General features: G+C 40.2%; 1 protein-coding gene across 1 annotated transcript in view; it reads right to left on the bottom strand.

Moving 5' to 3' along the window:
* Window positions 1-496: 496 nt before the first annotated feature.
* Window positions 497-17,306, bottom strand: part of RNGTT (RNA guanylyltransferase and 5'-phosphatase) — a 289,029-nt gene continuing 272,219 nt past the window's right edge. Inside the window, exons 15-16 of the mRNA XM_072141974.1 lie at window positions 3,296-3,419; window positions 497-1,216 (exon numbers count right to left, since the gene is read on the bottom strand). Coding sequence (XP_071998075.1) covers window positions 1,053-1,216; window positions 3,296-3,419 — 288 coding nt within the window. The 3' untranslated portion in view covers window positions 497-1,052. The remainder of the gene's footprint in view (window positions 1,217-3,295; window positions 3,420-17,306) is intronic.

The following is a 17,306-nucleotide window of genomic DNA, read 5'->3' as shown; positions in this document are numbered from 1 at the left end:
CTTGCCCCCAGTGGTATACAGCTTGCCCCCAGCATTAAAAAAAAATAAACTTATATACTCACCCTCCGGTGGCCCCGATGTGCAGCGCTGCTCCCCCGATGTCCGTGCCGCTTGTCTTCAGGCTTCCGTGCCCGTCTTCTTTCTTCTGCTGGGCACCGCCATTGCTCTCTCCCGGCCGGGCGCCTAGTATGACGCTCCACTGCTGACACCATACTAGGCGCCGCCCGGGGGAAAGACATGGCGGCGCCCAGCAGAAGAAAGAAGACGGGTGCGGAAGCCTGAAGACAAGCGGCGCGGACGCCTGAAGACAAGCACATCGGGGCCACCGGAGGGTGAGTATATAAGTTTATTATTTTTTAAGTATTTTTTACTGTTATAAATATATTGACTTGTGTACTCGTGTATACACGAGTATATACAGTATATATATATATATATATATATATATACACACACACACATACAGATATATGTAAGTGTTAATCACATTCAAAAATATAGTTTTAATTTTTTTAATTTCAAAATTCGAAGCAAGATTTAAAACAGTGAAAACCAGACAATATTTTTGTATCCCATACAACTGAAATAATATTTCACACATCAATCTTTTTTTTTGTTCAAAATGAGGACTCCTTAAGAAAAGTACATTAAGTTAAACAACAGCAAATAATTAAATAAAAAAAAAGTTTAAGAAAGGAAAGAAAAAAGCAACTTTATTTTGTTCCTACGTGACAAACTTGTAAGAAAACACAAAAGGTGTGTTCCTTGATCTGACAGTTCTTGCTAGTGCATCTTGCAAAAATAAAGTCTTTCAAAGTCTCTAATGCAATGCTTTGGGTTTTATGCACTTTCATGTAAGATTCAAAGTAGACACGCTTTGTCTTTGATGCACATTTTGGGAAGAAGTGATCTTTGTAAGATAGCTACAATATCACTGTGCAAAAAAAGTTGCTTTTTGAGGAAAGTTCCTTATTGCAAATATGTAATATGAGCAGGTTCTTAGGATTTCCTCTGTGTGGGATGTAGTCTGTCTGTTTTATAGAGATTCTCCATTAGTTAACAACTCGTGGAATTTTGGGAGGAGGTGGGGGCATAAGTTCAGCATCAGGATCCATTGCATTTCTTCCAATTTGCCCCTGGTTTGCTCCTGTGCATCGGTCAATGAATTCAAATAGGATTTCCTTTGTTACTGGATACTGGATGCTGTTACATACAGCTATAAAGGAAAAAAAAGGGTTTATTGGGACAAATCTTGCATCTATACAGAACTGTAAAGTCATAGCTATAGGGGTTTCAGGCACATAGAAAGACAATGTGGTTCTAATAATTTAATAACATTGAGATGGAGATTCAAAGCAGAAGTTTACATACACTATATAAAAAGACACATATGCATGTTTTTCTCAATATCTGACTGGAAATCTGAATAAACCTGCTGTAAGACAAGCGATAAAATTAGCAAAATTATTTATATTTGCCAAATGACAGAATAATGAGAGAGTGAGAATGTTTAAGGCATTTTATAACTAACTGAAAAGTCAAAAGTTTACATACACTTTGATTACTATGCCTTTGAAAAATTTGGGACAGCCCATATGATGAGTTCATGTCTTTGTAAGCTTTTACAAGGTTTATTGGAAACGTCTGATTTAGAGACGTCATAATGTTGTGAATTAAGTATGAAGAGGGTTCATGGGCTGAGCCCTCTTCATACATGATGGGTGCTGGCTGCAGGAGTTAACCATATACCTGCAGCCAGCAAAGCCGTTTGGATCACTTGGATGATAGTACAGAGTCTGTATGAGACTCCAGGACCTGCCATTTGGCAGGGTCTATAACAGAGGCACACTTTTATAGATCCAAAGCAAATTTTCCATATACTGCAATACTGTAGTATTGAAGTATATGGCAGGAACTGTAAGACACACAGGGGTTAAAGTACCCTTGAGGGTCTTAAAAGTAGTAAAAAAAAAACCCAAAATTTAAATCCATCCCATTTCCCTATAACTGATATGAAAATAAATAAATAAAAAATCATAAACATGTTTGGGGACACGGAGATACCGAAGTCCAAAGCTATCAAAACATAACAAGGCTTATTTCCGGTGGTGAATCAGTGACGGAAAATAGTGGCTAAATGTCTGAAACAACATTTCTTCACTGTTTTTAAACACATAGAAAAATGTAATAAAATGCGATCAAAAGGTCAGACAGTCCCCAAAATGGTAGCCATGAAAATGGCATCAAATCTGACAAAAAAAATTACACCTTACAAAGCTCTCTATTGGTGTCATAAAAGGGCAAAATGAAGAACACTTTAATCTTTTTCATTTTTAAAAAATCAATTAAAACAAAATAAAACCTATATAAATTTGGTATCCTCATGTTCGTACTGACCCATGGAATACATTAGATGTTTCATTTGGATGGTAAATTTGTAATTTTTTTTCAAGCTTTCCAGTAACGGGCATGGAACACGAAATGCCGTCACTAGGAAGCATGGCTTACTAAGCAAAAAAAAAAGCCCTCAAACAGCTCTGTAAATGGAAAAGTAAAAAATTATGAACTTTTAAAGACAGGGAGTGAAAAATGGAAATGTTAATGTTTTAATGGGACTCAATGCGATCATGAGCCAACACAAAGTGGTCCATTGAGGTAAACAGTATCTTGAGAATGTAGCATTTTTTTCTGACACATCCTGTTTGCTATTAGTAACAACTCTAGAATTGCAGAAGATTGCTATAGACATCACTGGAGCAGAGGGGAGTGGAACAGCACCGGTATGTGCAAAGATTGTAAAGTAAATATTACACTGAAATGCACATAAGTTAATTTAAATATATAGATTTACTAGTAGCTAATGGTATACACTGCATGCTAGCAATTGGAAGGAAGAAAAACCTTTTTCCTGTTGCACACAGTCAATCAATCAATGTGGCACACAGCGATGGTCATGTGCATGGGGCTTGTAGCAAAAAACTGTTTAAAATTGCTGTCAGATTTCAGCTGTTAAAAAATCTGCAATCCTAACTGTCAATACGGAATCTATCAGGATTTGTTAGTAACCAATCTAGTAGAATTGTCAATTGGATGTTTAATATGTTGGCTCACTCTAAGATCACTCTAATGAAATAAGTTCCTCCAATATGTCATAAGAAAACATAGAAACATAAAAAGTATATTAATATGTACTAAAGTGCAGAAAGGAGTAGTTGAAGTTATTTAGGAAAGTAATGATGATACCACTAGACACAAGTTGGCTTTGTAGGGTGTACTTACTAGACATAGTACTCACCCAAAGCGGTTTCATAGGCATTCGGAAAGCTTTTATCAACTCTTTGCCGCATGAAAACCCAGCAATTGTTCTCAAACTTGCACTCTATGATTTTATTGTCATATTGCTTTAAGTCTTTTGTCACCTGTTCAGAAAGGAAGAGAAAGAATGGAAATTTCCCGTTACAGTTCTGTTCTGTGGCCTCTTAAGTTGTCAAAAATGACTGAACTGACGTTACACATCAGAGTGTATCAAAGAAACAGGGCATATACAGGCTGAACGGGTCTACAGCTACACACTTGATGGCCATTACGTTAAGAGTCTGATTTTGGGGATTTAGAGAAAGGCTAAATATTATATTTTACATATTCTGTTTATGGTTAACCAGTTTTACCACAATTTATAGTTTGCTAAACAGGATATGCAGAGCTCTAAATCTATGTATTATCGTCTACAAATAGAATAAAGATTATACAGTTGTTACATTTGACCACATCAATTAATCTGTATTATTAACTAACTATATATACTTCAACAGGCACTCATTAACCGTGTGAGCACATTTTTCTGGCAAAAGAACTAGAATCAGCCTATGAGATGACCCGTATAATCTTCCTGCTGCAAATTAGCTGATCATAGCTTTTAATGCATGGGTGGTACACCATTAATCATCAGGGCGGGTGATATTACATAGCCCAGGTCACTGAAACAGATCTGAGCTATTTATCCTGCAGAACAATACAGAGCAGGGAGAAGGGGTGGCATTACCAGGAACATTTATACTAAGCAATACATAAACATCTGTCATTGCGAAGGGTATGAATTGCTTTAATAACCAGGACCTTTTAAAATTTGTACAAAAGCATCACTTTTCCATCTGAAATCCAACACTGGGTTAATGGTAATTCACTCTTATATATATATATCAGGTTTGGGCATTACATACAGTGGGACAATTTTCAGTTTAATCTACAGCGTAGCCCAAACCCAGACCTATAGATTCTTTATTTACTAATACTTTTACATGGTTGAATAATTTCAATCCTAAATCATGTGTTAGGTAGGTATTAAAAGATCAAGCCAGCTCCTTAAAAGGGAACCGGTCACCAGATTTTCACTTATAAACTTAATGACAGGCTACCATAGCACTGTAGCACTGTACTAACTTTTGCCCAGACTGTTTCTCGCTATACAAATGCATAATTCCTATGCCCAGAAAATGAACTTTGTAAGCCTACATGGCACCTTGCCGGAAGGCGCAGTGAGTCACAAGAGTGTGCAACTCAGCCCATGTCTCCACCATCTCCCTTATCCCCCTCCCTATGGCTCACTAGAAACCTGTCATTAGGTTTATTAGTAAAATTCTTTTGACAGGTTCCCTTTACGTTATTTTAGTTATCCTAGTGTACCCATACCTGAACAGATGAAAAAAACAGTGTGCACTCATCTTTGGCTAGAACCACAACTATCTTTTGATTTAGGACTAGCTAGGTACCTTAGATGTGTGATAAAAAAAAATTCACTATCCGGTCATAGCCATTAAAGATTAATCTTCAGAGAAGTAAATAATGGGCAAGTACTCATGTAGCTCTAACCCCTGATGTTTTTAAATCTTTAATCAAATAGGAGACTCCTTTACAGATAATTGTCAAGACCTTGCCTGTTCTCATGAAAATACACAGTTCTAAAGATTCCAGCTGGATCCTGTTTTAGCCATGTTCTGGTAGGTGTAACAGGTTCCAGGTGACATTACTTTAACCTATTATGGAGCGTCTTACCCTGCTGGTAGGTGACTGGTAAACAAAAAGTTAATACAGAAAAAACACTGAGTAACTTCTTAAAGCATTATTAGAATAGAGGTGGACCCCTAATAAAGGAAACCCGACTTACAGACGACCCCTAGTTACAGACAAATCTTCGGCGTAGGGAGGTACGCGCTCGGCACTTACCATGCGCGCGGCTACATAGGGAATGAAGGAGAGCCGCGCGCATGGTAAGCGCCGAGCGCGTACCTCCCTGCGCCGAAGCAGCTTCGGCTATAAAGTTTAAAAAGAGGTTTAAACCGCGATACAGCAGTTTAAAACACTAACAAAAATAAGCTCCGGCACCAGCTCACCCTGAGCTGGTGCTCGGTATTTCCTTCTTACACCTGCCACTTCAAGTGGTAGGTTTCCTTTAAGTCACTCCACAACATGGATGGGACATAGTGTTAGAATAGAGATATCGATGATCTCTATTATATGTTTCATTGGGTTCCATTTATGACCAGGGTAAGATCTCCATGAAATGAGTGCTTTGATTTGGTTATTATATCTTATACATTGCTGAAACCTTAAGAAATGCTTCATACTTTCTAGTATTTTACTTCCTAAGTATTCTTTTTTTCACAATAGGCTGAAAAAGATATACAACAACAAAAGTAGCACCTGTTTACCAATCCCTTGCTGGTTAAATGTCATTTATTTGCATTGCAGTAGTTTTGAAGTGGTAAGCGGAGATGTGACCTCTACATGCAATCACTGGCTGTGACATTGATGAAATGACCTCTAGAACTGGGTAAACACAGACTGGCAGAGGAGCAGATAAACACTTGTATGGCTGGTGATTGGTGAGCATTACACCTTTATAATCTTATACCATTGCTTGTGGTTTGTAATGGGGTTGGTAAACATGTTTAATTTTTCAATGTATGGTGTACATCTTTATTATATTAGTTCAAATATCACTATATAAAATACTGTATTTTTCCAAGATGGGAAAAGGAAAATCATGCCTCTTTTGGTTATCTTGTAAGGCAGCCCCTTAAACACCAAGCATGACTAATGTGGGATTAAAACCAAACCTGTACTGTATATCTATTCCAGAAGGTACAGATTCCCAACTGTAGACAGCACTGTTATGATGTGGTTGCATCTCTTCAGTACAGTGTAGGATGGCCTTTATTGGCTCTTACTTCCTGACCCTGATAACATATATGTAAACAGACAGCATTTTAGTTTTCATTCTTAGCCTAAATGCAGCACCATGTACATACAGTGTTTTCTGACATTTTCCCTGTAAATACACCATGAAATATATTAAAAATTCTTGGCATTTGGCATATAAAAAGCATGCAACACATGTGGTTCTATGACTAGGACTGTGTTATCCCCATACACTCTTACTGCAATTGCCCTCAAATCCGAGCAGATGATTTCAAAACTCACATCAGGCAGAAAGCAATTTAACAAATTCTTTATTATACTCAGAATAAAGAAATTGAGGCCTACAAATGATTAAGTATTTTATTGCTTCAATTTTGGAGTTGTCCTGCACGATTGAGTCCGTTTATCTGCTAATACCAATATACTTGTAATTTGCATTCTGGAAGCAAAATACGCGTGAGATCAACCACTAAAACAACTATTCCAGATTTACATGGCATGCAGTAATCTATTGTAGTAGAATAGTTATCATTGCACGCATTGGAGGAGATTAGTGTTTGCTATTTTATTGAACGGTTGCCCTCGCTATGCAGATTTGTAAATTAGCAGGTGGATTTTTATTGTAATGCGAGTTTAGAATTTATGATTGCAAATCGTCTATTGCTGCAACATTCGCTTTGTAGGAAATTATACAAAAATGTTTGTTTATGCCACAAAAAAACAACAATATAAATATTATTCTAAAAGCAGATTGAGGGAACAAAGAAAGGACATGAAAGGAGTGTTCTATATAAATTGCCACATCATTCTATAAAGTATTTCCTATCCATAGATATTCCAAGCTTGGAACTTGCAGATGGCAAGGTTGAATAACCGTACTATCATTTTACTTGTACAATATTTATAATATGTTTTTCCTTCATTTAGAAGGAAAAAGTAAAATAAGTTTCCATGTAATTGTGCAGTAGAATATGTATAATTGATTTGAAGGAATATAAAGAGATCAAAGTCTTGGTCAGTGGTATATTTCTATTCCTCACTGAACTGTAAACCTGCCTTGCATTCTACTTTTGAGCAGGTGTTTAGGTGCAGAGCCAACAAAGATGAAAAAGGCCTTCCCTTCAGCTGGTAGGCAATGGACACATCATGCAGCATGTACAAAACTAAACCTGGTCAGGATTAGCAAATCCAATCATCTGCTGTGCTGCAATCTTTACAATGCATATTGAGATTTGGATGAGAATGTATTATGTGGAATCTGCATAAACAGAATACGTATTCCATTTATCACAAGGGAATTCGATAACATGGTTAGGAATCTGCATTTCTTACAGCCATGTAAACCTATTATAGGGGCGACTTGTAAAGGCAGCGATTCTCTTGTGTTATATACTTGGCAGTGTATGCCAAAAGTGAACTTGCATAATAATTAATTTTTCTGCACACATGCCAATTAGCTGTTCTATACGCCATACTTGAGTGTCATTTACTACATAGGAAAAATAATAGAAACAGTGAAGCCATAATAAGAAAAAAAAAAGATAGATTTCCATAGAGGGCATCTACATCTTCAGAAAAGCTCATTTCAATATTAAGTACACTTTTACGATTCTACATTTTTTCTCCTCATACTGCCCTCATTAAATCACAGATTCAATTAAGAGTTAAATGGTTACTGGGCGATGGCAGACAGTGAGAAATTAACTCCTGCACTTAAACCTTAGATCACTCGCTATTGTTTTCATCTACACTTTTTACCTTTGACTTGTGACCCTTTTAGGGCAGAAGAAGTCTTTGATCAAACAGTATTTTGGCTTCACTTATATTACCTAATAAATAATGCTTAGTGTGAACATAATTTGCAATTGTAAGTCATTCCAGTCTTGGCGTGTATTGCTTTTAAGGCTCTTTATGAATCCTATTTTGCCTGTTAATAGGAATTTAAATTACATGTACTCCATCTGTCCACATTATAATCTCCAATACAAGATCAGCAGACTTTAATTGTATACCAAGCTACATGCTACTTCCTAAACATGGAAATTATCACTCTTGAACAAGGTCTTTTCTGGAGTTTAGTACAGAATATATAACTGCATAAAGCTGCATTTTGCATGCTAGCACTATAAAATTGGGAATTCTCCCACTTTCGGGACATGTGTTTTTTTCTTCACATGAAGTGCTGTTGCCAAGTCCTATCAATTAAATTAGAAAATTGTAGACTGAAGGGAATGAAAACATTAACGCTTTGCACTACAGGAAAGCTTGAAACAATTAAGTCAAGTGCTGTTAAGCCAAATCTTCATTAAAAGGAAAGGCTTTTCATATATCTATGAATAAAGTATTGGTTAGTTTCAGCAATATGACAGCTGAAAAAGAAAATACCAAAAAAAAATTGATGCCACATAACAGTTATGTTGATTGAATCCTGAAATTTTGGACAGAATTGCTATTCATCAGCGACTGGCTACACACAAACATGTCTGGCCCATTTGAACCCATGGACCGAACACATACATAAAATGCAAGGACTGCTGCTAAATTGCATAGCTGACAATGGATCAAATTTTGTTGTTACCTTCCGTTGTCAGTTTTAGTTAGAAGTATTCCAGACCTATACGTAAAAAGGAAGTCTTAAAAGTATTTTCATCATTTGTAGCCCAACCCCTCATCGATGGCAGGAGGAACAGCGAACACTGCTGTTACTAGTCAGACCCTATCACTATCAACTTGCCCTTATGGTCCCCACAAACTCCCGTCCTGACAAGGACAGTCCACAGCTTATCCTGTATTAACTCTATACTACAACAAAAGGTTCCTTTTGCTCAACGCGTTTCCCACAAGATATAATGGATTCATCAGGGGGCAGAAATGATGTAATTGCATATCTAAGGTAAAACAGATCACAAAACAATATGTGACATCGATCTACTTCATGGCATGACAGTGGCCCTCTCTGTCTAAAAGTGGTGGCGGTCCCATGCTGCTCACTGTGTCCAGCGTGCGTGCCACAATTCTGTGCATGCGCCAGATATGGCAGTCGTCTCTCGTGTCATCAGTTCCGGACCAGAAGTGTGTCACTCACTGAGCTTCCTCATTAGCAGTCCATTCTTGCATTTTGTCACAATTTGTTGGTTTTTGTTTGTCCACCCGTCTCTTGATGATTGACCACAAGTTTTCAATGGGATTAAGATCTGGGGAGGTTCAGGACATGGACCCAAAATCTCTATACAGGCGGCCCCCTACTTAAGAACACTCGACTTACGTACGACCCCTAGTTACAAACGGACCTCTGGTTATTGGTAATTTATTGTACTTTAGTCCTAGGCTACAATAATCAGCTATAACAGTTATCAAATGTGTCTGTAATGAAGCTTTAGTGTTAATATTGATTCTTATGACAACCCAACATTTTTAAAATCCTATTGTCACAGAGACCAAAAAAGTTCTGGCTGGGATTACAATGATAAAATATACAGTTCCAACTTACATACAAACTCAACTTAAGAACAAACCTACAGACCCTATCTTGTATGTAACCCGGGGACTGCCTGTATTTTGTTCCCTGAGCCATTTAGTTATCACCTTTGCTTTATGGCAAGGTGCTCCATCATGCTGGAAAAGGCATTGTTGATCACCAAACTGCTCTTGGACGGTCGGGAGAAGTTGCTCTTGGAGGACATTCTGGTACCATTCTTTATTCATGGATGTGTTTTTAGGCAAGACTGTGAGAGAGCTGATTCCCTTGGCTGAGAAGCAACCCCACACATGAATGGTTGCAGGATGCTTTACAGTTGTCATAAGACAAGACTGGTGGTATTGCTCACCTTGTCTTCTCTGAACAAGCTGTTTTCCAGATGTTCCAAAAATCGGAATTCATCATAGACCCCAGTCCTCAGCAGTCCACTCCCTGTACCTTTTGCAGAATATCAGTCTGTCCCTGATGTTTTTTTCTGGAGAGACGTGGCTTCTTTGCCGCCTTCCTTAATACCAGGCCTTGCTCCAAGAGTCTTCGCCTCACAGTGCGTGCAGATGCACTCACACCTGCCTGCTGCCATTCGAGAGCAAGTTCTGCACTGCTGGTAGCCCAATCCCAAAGCTGAAACACTTAAGAGCCGGTCCTGGCGCTTGCTTGTCCTTTTTGGGCGTCCTGGAGCCTTTTTGGCAACAATGCAACCTCTCTCCTTGAATTCCTTGATGATGCGATAGATTGTTGACTGAGGTGCAAACTTTCTAGCTGCGATACTCTTCCCTGTTCGGACAGTTTTGTTCAGTGCAATGATGAATGCACATTTTTCTTTAGAGATAACCATGGTTAACAGAAGAGAAACAATGATGCCAAGCACCATCCTCCTTTTAAAGTGTCCAGTTGTGCGATTCTTACTTAATCATGACAGATTGCTTCATTAACACAGGTATGGTTGTTGATGAGGACAGGGCTGGAGATCAATCACTGAAACAATGTTAGCTGCTCCTTTTAAGGCAGGCCTGTAATGAAGTTGAAATGTGTTTTGGGGGAAAGTTCAAATATATAAAAATATTGACTTTGCAATTGCTGTTAAGCCGATCACTCTTTATAACATTCTGAAGTATATGCAAATTGCCATTATAAAACCAAAAATGGTAATAGAGTTATTGATCCAAGAAGGAGGCATAGCTTAAAGATTCATTCAAGCCCCCAGGGGTTACTGTTTGGAGACAGAAAATCTATCTTGCTTCATCCTGGAGAACATTTTTGTCCCAGTCGCCGCCTCTTGGGCTGCATGGTATTTTAGTGATACCATGAAACTTGATTGCATCTGTACGACCATTACGTTGCTGAATAATGTGTATAGCTAGAGGGGTATCTCTTTGGTTAGCAATGTCACCTATCCTTCTGGGTCCATAAGCAAAGTGTCCCAATGTTTAGCAATAGCAGCCCTTCTTGCCGAGGCACCATTAGTAAAGGTCATAATTAGTCTAATTATTCCTGTCTCCTCAGATCTAGGTTTTTGGCAAAGTAAGTCAGTCCTGTTTTTATGTAATGCAAATTGAAATGCCTTCCGAAGGACATGATCCAGATAGCCACTCTCTGAACCTTAGATGTAGGTCATGAGCCTGTCTAACAAAGGTGGCATTATCAGAGCAGTTCCTTCAGAGGCGCAGATATTGACCGCATGGAATCTCTCTTTTGAGAGGGAATGGATGGCTGCTTTCCCACCTTAGAAGGGAATTGCTGGCGGTGGCTTTCCGAAATACTTCATTGTGAATATCTCCATTTATCTAAAAATGCTAGGCTCTCTCTGTTGGCCTTGTATGTGAAACCTAGGCCGAAGGTGTTGATATTCAATTTTTCCACAAAATCACTGAACGTATCTGTCCCTCTCCAGATTATCATGATAATGTCTACATAATAAAACCATAAATCAATCCCTGTGTTTTATTTAGTGTTTTTCTTCACCCGTGCTGATTTGCGGTTTATATTCTGGTGAGGTACAGGGCTCTCACATGGGTTTGTGCATCCCTCTTCCTTTGCGATATCTGTTGTTACAGTCCTATTGCGTGATCTATCATATTATATCTAAAATCAGACTATCTGTATGAACAGTGTAAAATAAATCCAACAAACTCCTTTATGGAAGTTTCTTAATAACTATGTTTATCACATCCTGTGGTAACAAAATATATGGTGCTAAACATCTGTGTTAGCATGGCGGGATTATTACAGGTTCAACAGCAGACCTGTAAATGTGCGCAGTAAATCACACTACAGATTTCTATCCTAGCAGGAGGGAAGTATTCTTTTACCTACTTAAAATCCTATTTTAACAACCAAGGAACTGAAAAAGATCAAGAACATTAATCCGTACATATGAACACATCTGAATAAAGACCAGCCTACAAGTAACATAACACAGGGAAAGCATCATGCATGCTTGTGACGCTTTTAAATCACTATAAAGGTGACTGCACTGCTAGAGAATATAAAAACTTACACAGTATGCAAGCCCTTCAAAATAACCCAGCTTTAAAATGCAGGTAATAGAATTCATTATATCCCGCAAATACAAAATTAAAAATCTATTGAAAAATGTCTGTATGTAAGATTTAGTCACAACTACCAAGGGTTAAAACGTGTACACCTCCTCCTGTCAAAGCAATTGAATACGCTGATAATATTAATTAATTGCAAACACAAATATGAGAGAAAGCACCAACGCACAGCAAAAAAGATGGAAGGTCTGTGTTAGTTGGCTTCCTTCCTAGAATGTAATCCAGAATAGTCAGCAACTGTGTAGGTAGTTAATTATACTGCGTAAGAATGTATCACTCCACACTCCTAAAAATAAGAAGTGCCTTCTCCTGGAATGGGAAATGGTCAGAACCAGTATGTCTGTAAGGTTACAGGAGTCATTGGCCAGTACTGATGTGCCCTTTACAAGCAGACATCCAGATCAGCAGTCAGGGCCAGGTTCAGGGACAGCATTAGACAACATTGCATGAGGACAGAAAGAGATGATGTGTAGGTCAAGACAGCGGGCTAGGGGAATGTCATCCATTGCTCATGTGCATGTAACATGACATTACTGAGACATTTACTAATGCAATTACTCCATTTCAATATAAATAAGGGACTGAGCAGTAAGCTGAATCTATTAATGTGCCAGCTGTTTGTAAAATACGCAACTTCCTAGCATGTGGCTTCAACAGTTGATATATGTATCATAATTAAGCATAATGATGTTAAAGGAATAATTAACTACAGCCATATGATTAACTATTCCCATGAGACTAGCCGAGCTCCATCTTCATCGTACACTAGGACTCTACAGGAAGAAGAGTAGAGCAGCACAGAACCTCGGCAAAGGGCTAATGAAGGCTAATCCGTTGATTTAGAATGCAAATTAGTGCTTCATTCTCATTTCCCTGCATATAAAAATAAAATGTACAGTACATCAAGTGTATCATTTACTGAAGGCTATTAAAGGATGCAGTCCTACATATCCAGGCTATGACAATGCCAAGCTACGGTTTTTACATTTCTATGTGAGGACACGGAAACATTGATGCTCTGTGAGAAATACAGCAACAGTGTGTATGAGCGTCTTTGTATACAGAAACTGCATACCCCTTCCTAATGCAACATATGAAAAAACAGCTGCATAAACAATGAGACTGTATTGTGTAGAGGTTTTAATTCTGTTGAAGCTCTTTAGACAAGACAAGTGGATAATGTCCTCTCACTTAAGAGCATCCCTATTATGGTCCTCGCTCTGGGGAGCTTGAGCAGCTCATTTACACAATGATGTCTCCCAAACATGGGATAGAAGAAGAGAACTTATCACATCTATCCAGGTGTAATTTACTGAGAAAGAAAAGGAAAGAAAGGAAAGAAAGAAAGAAAGAGATTAAATTGAACCATATTCAACTATTTTAAACCTTATAAACTCGAGTATAAACCAACCCGAATATAAGCCAAGGTACATCAAGTGGGAAATACATTGGTCACGGGCTCCCCCAACTATATAGCTGGCCTGCCAGCCCCCTGCCCCATGTATATAGTCTGCCAGCCCCCTGACCATAGTATATAGCTAGCCAACCCTCTGCCCCAGTATATAGCTAGCCAACCCTCTGCCCCAGTATATAGCGTGCCGCCTCATGCCCTAAGTATATAGCGTGCCTGTCATGCCCTCATTATATAGCGTGCCTGTCATGCCCTCATTATATAGCGTGCCTGTCATGCCCTCATTATATAGCGTGCCTGTCATGCCCTCATTATATAGCGTGCCTGTCATGCCCTCATTATATAGCCTGCCAGCCCATGCCCTCAGTATATAGCCTGCCAGCCCATGCCCTCAGTATATAGCCTGCCAGCCCATGCCCTCAGTATATAGCCTGCCAGCCCTTGCCCTCAGTATATAGTCTGCCAGCCCTTGCCCTCAGTATATAGTCTGCCAGCCCTTGCCCTCAGTATATAGCCTGACAGCCCTTGCCCTCAGTATATAGCCTGCCAGCCCTTGCCCTCAGTATATAGCCTGCCAGCCCTTGCCCTCAGTATATAGCCTGCCAGCCCTTGCCCTCAGTATATAGCCTGCCAGCCCTTGCCCTCAGTATATAGCCTGCCAGCCCTTGCCCTCGGTATACAGCCCGCCAGCCCATGCCCACAGTATACAGCCCGCCAGCCCATGCACGCAGTATATAGCCTGCCAGCCCATGCCCGCAGTATATAGCCTGCCAGCCCATGCCCGCAGTATATAGCCTGCCAGCCCCCTGTATATAGCCTGTCAGCCCCCTGTATATAGCCTGTCAGCCCCCTGTATATAGCCAGCCAGCCCCCTGTATATAGCCAGCCAGCCCCCTGTATATAGCCAGCCAGCCCCTTCCTCCAATATATAGCAGGCACCTTTCCCAATATATAGCCAGCACCTTGTTTTCAGTATATAGCCAGCCTGCTGCCCACAGTATATAGTCTGCCAGTCCCTTCCTCCAGTATTTAGCCATCCAGCCAGTCCCTTCCTCCAATATATAGCCAGCCCCTGCCCCTATTATATAGCTAGCCAACCCTATGCCCCCAGTATATAGCCAGCCAGCCCCTGCCCTCAGTATATAGCCTGCCAGCCCAAGCCCTCAGTATATAGCCTGCCAGCCCATGCCCGCACCTATTGCTGCGGGACGCACAGGAAGCAAGAAGAGGACCTGCGCAGGGTGTTAGAAAGGTGAGCAGTGGAGGTTTTCCCCCACAAATATTTTGCTGAAAAACTCTGTAATATATGGTAATAATTTAAGGAGCTGATACAAGCAGCATACAAGTTAAGAATAAACCTTCCGATCTTAAGTTCAATTTGTATGTCGGAACAGGTGTACTCTGTAACCATAACTCCAGACAAAACAGTTTTTGGGTCCTGTGACAATTGGATTTTCTGAATTTTGGGATGTCATGGGAACAAGAATTAACAAACAAGCTTCATTCATTGCAGACACCTTAGGTCACTTGTACAGCTGGTCATTGCTGCCTGGGTCTAAAGTACAGCAAATAACCACCATTCAGATGTCTGTAATTAGGAGTTGTCTGTAAGTTGGGTGTTCTTAAAGGGGTTGTGCCATTAAGAATATTCGGCTTCTGTCATTATAGCATAGCAAAGTAAAAATATTTGTAATGTACACATTTTATTAATTTTGTTCAGTTCCCAGAGTATTGAATTGCAATTTTCCCCAGTACCTTGTGCGTTTTGTTTTATAGTGATCTATTGCTACGTCCTACTTAGCAACTGGAAAAACTGGAACTAGGAGTTTGAATAAAGCATACCAAACTTTATATATTCCTGCACTGTATTGCTGCCTATAAAGACGAGTCGGTTTCTGTATCTTTCCGCCATCTGCATTTAACGCAGCATACCTGGTGAGTACAGATGAGGGAATGGAATATAGTATAAGGGGGAACCTATGTAGTACAAGTGGCCCCTTACACAGTATTGTTCCAGCTAGGCATATAGTTGCTGTCACTCACAAACTGTGTGGGAAGAACATCTTATGTGAGAAGTTGCAATCACGTGAATTCTGGTTGAAATGTAAGGATGCTGACTGATGCGTGAAGATGCGTTACAAAGGTGGAAGGAGAGCCTATTGGGGATTTCTAAGAATGAATGTAGTCTTTGAGAATAGACATATATTGTAAAACTTAAAAAGGTCCAGTGAACTACATATCACAATAAAGCTCAATAACAGCGAAAATCTAATTGCCCAGGCACTGCATGCAATCCATCTGGTTTCTCAATTTGAATTTTGCAGTAGAAACAGAAATAGTGATCTGCTCTGGAAGTGTACAGATTGGAGAAAAAGTTGACTATGGTTACACTTGTTACCATAACTTTTATCCTGTTGGTATGAGAGGCAATGGGAAAAACCCATAGTCTGCTACATAACCGGATCTATCTGTGAGCTGCAAAACAGCCTCCACTGAAGACAGAATTGAGCAATAAGATCTAAGAACCAAACTGAGAGATGGTGACCAGTGCAATTTAAGGAAATTAAGGCATTTTCAGAAACAAGGCATCTTATAAAGTTATTTTACTATTAATTTATGTTAACAAAGATCGAAAGGAGACTTAGTGAAAAAAAACCCACAGCATTGTGGCTACCAGCAGAATCCACTGGTGCTTATTGCTTACTAAATTCATAACTGCTGGAAGCCGCTGGAGGTGGTTGGAACACTCAACATATTGTATTTGGAAAAAGCTCCGGTCCATTCAATTAGTCTACAGAGACAGTCCAGTGTAAATGCCAAGGTTGGCCGATTTTAAATAAGCAACAAAAAATGTGAAAGCAAAACACACTCAAAATATTATTTCACAGGCATACGCCACTACCTTTAACCATTGAGCATTTTATAAACATGATATTAATGCCAAGGTAGCAAAGCAATTCAGTCACAAATGGAAGGGAGAGATCATAAAGCACAAAAATAAGCTGCTGTTTGCATGAGTATATAAAAATCATTTGGTCAGAAATGCACTACTAGTGTGATTTTGGCAGACTGCACTACTTGTTCAGAATCAGCTACAATTATAAATATACACTGCAAAAGGCCAGTACAGGAGGAAGAGAGAGGGGCCAAAAGGGGGAGCAAAGAGGTGCCAAAAAGTTGAGTAAAGAGGAGGTAACAGAGGGGCCTGCAAGCCCTGTCCTCCTGCCCCAGAGGGCAGAGGGGCCCGCGGGTGGAGGGCAGAGGGGCCCGCGGGTGGAGGGCAGAGGGGCCCGCGGGTGGAGGGCAGAGGGGTCTGGAGGTGGAGGGCAGAGGGGTCTGGAGGTGGAGGGCAGAGGGGTCTGGAGGTGGAGGGCAGAGGGGTCGGGAGGTGGAGGGCAGAAGGATCTGGAGGTGGAGGGCAGAGGGGTCTGGAGGTGGAGGGCAGAGGGGCCAATTGGTGGAGGGCAGAGGGGCCAATTGGTGGAGGGCAGAGGGGCCAATTGGTGGAGGGCAGAGGGGCCAATTGGTGGAGGGCAGAGGGGCCAATTGGTGGAGGGCAGAGGGGCCAATTTGTGGAGGGCAGAGGGGCCAGTTGGTGGAGGACAGAGGGGCCAGTTGGTGGAGGACAGAGGGGCCAGTTGGTGGAGGACAGAGGGGCCAGTTG

Source organism: Engystomops pustulosus, chromosome 3, assembly GCF_040894005.1.
Source record: "Engystomops pustulosus chromosome 3, aEngPut4.maternal, whole genome shotgun sequence".
NCBI lineage: Eukaryota > Metazoa > Chordata > Amphibia > Anura > Leptodactylidae > Engystomops > Engystomops pustulosus.
The sequence above is the reverse complement of the archived record's forward strand: the minus strand, read 5'-3'. Positions and strand labels throughout refer to the sequence as shown.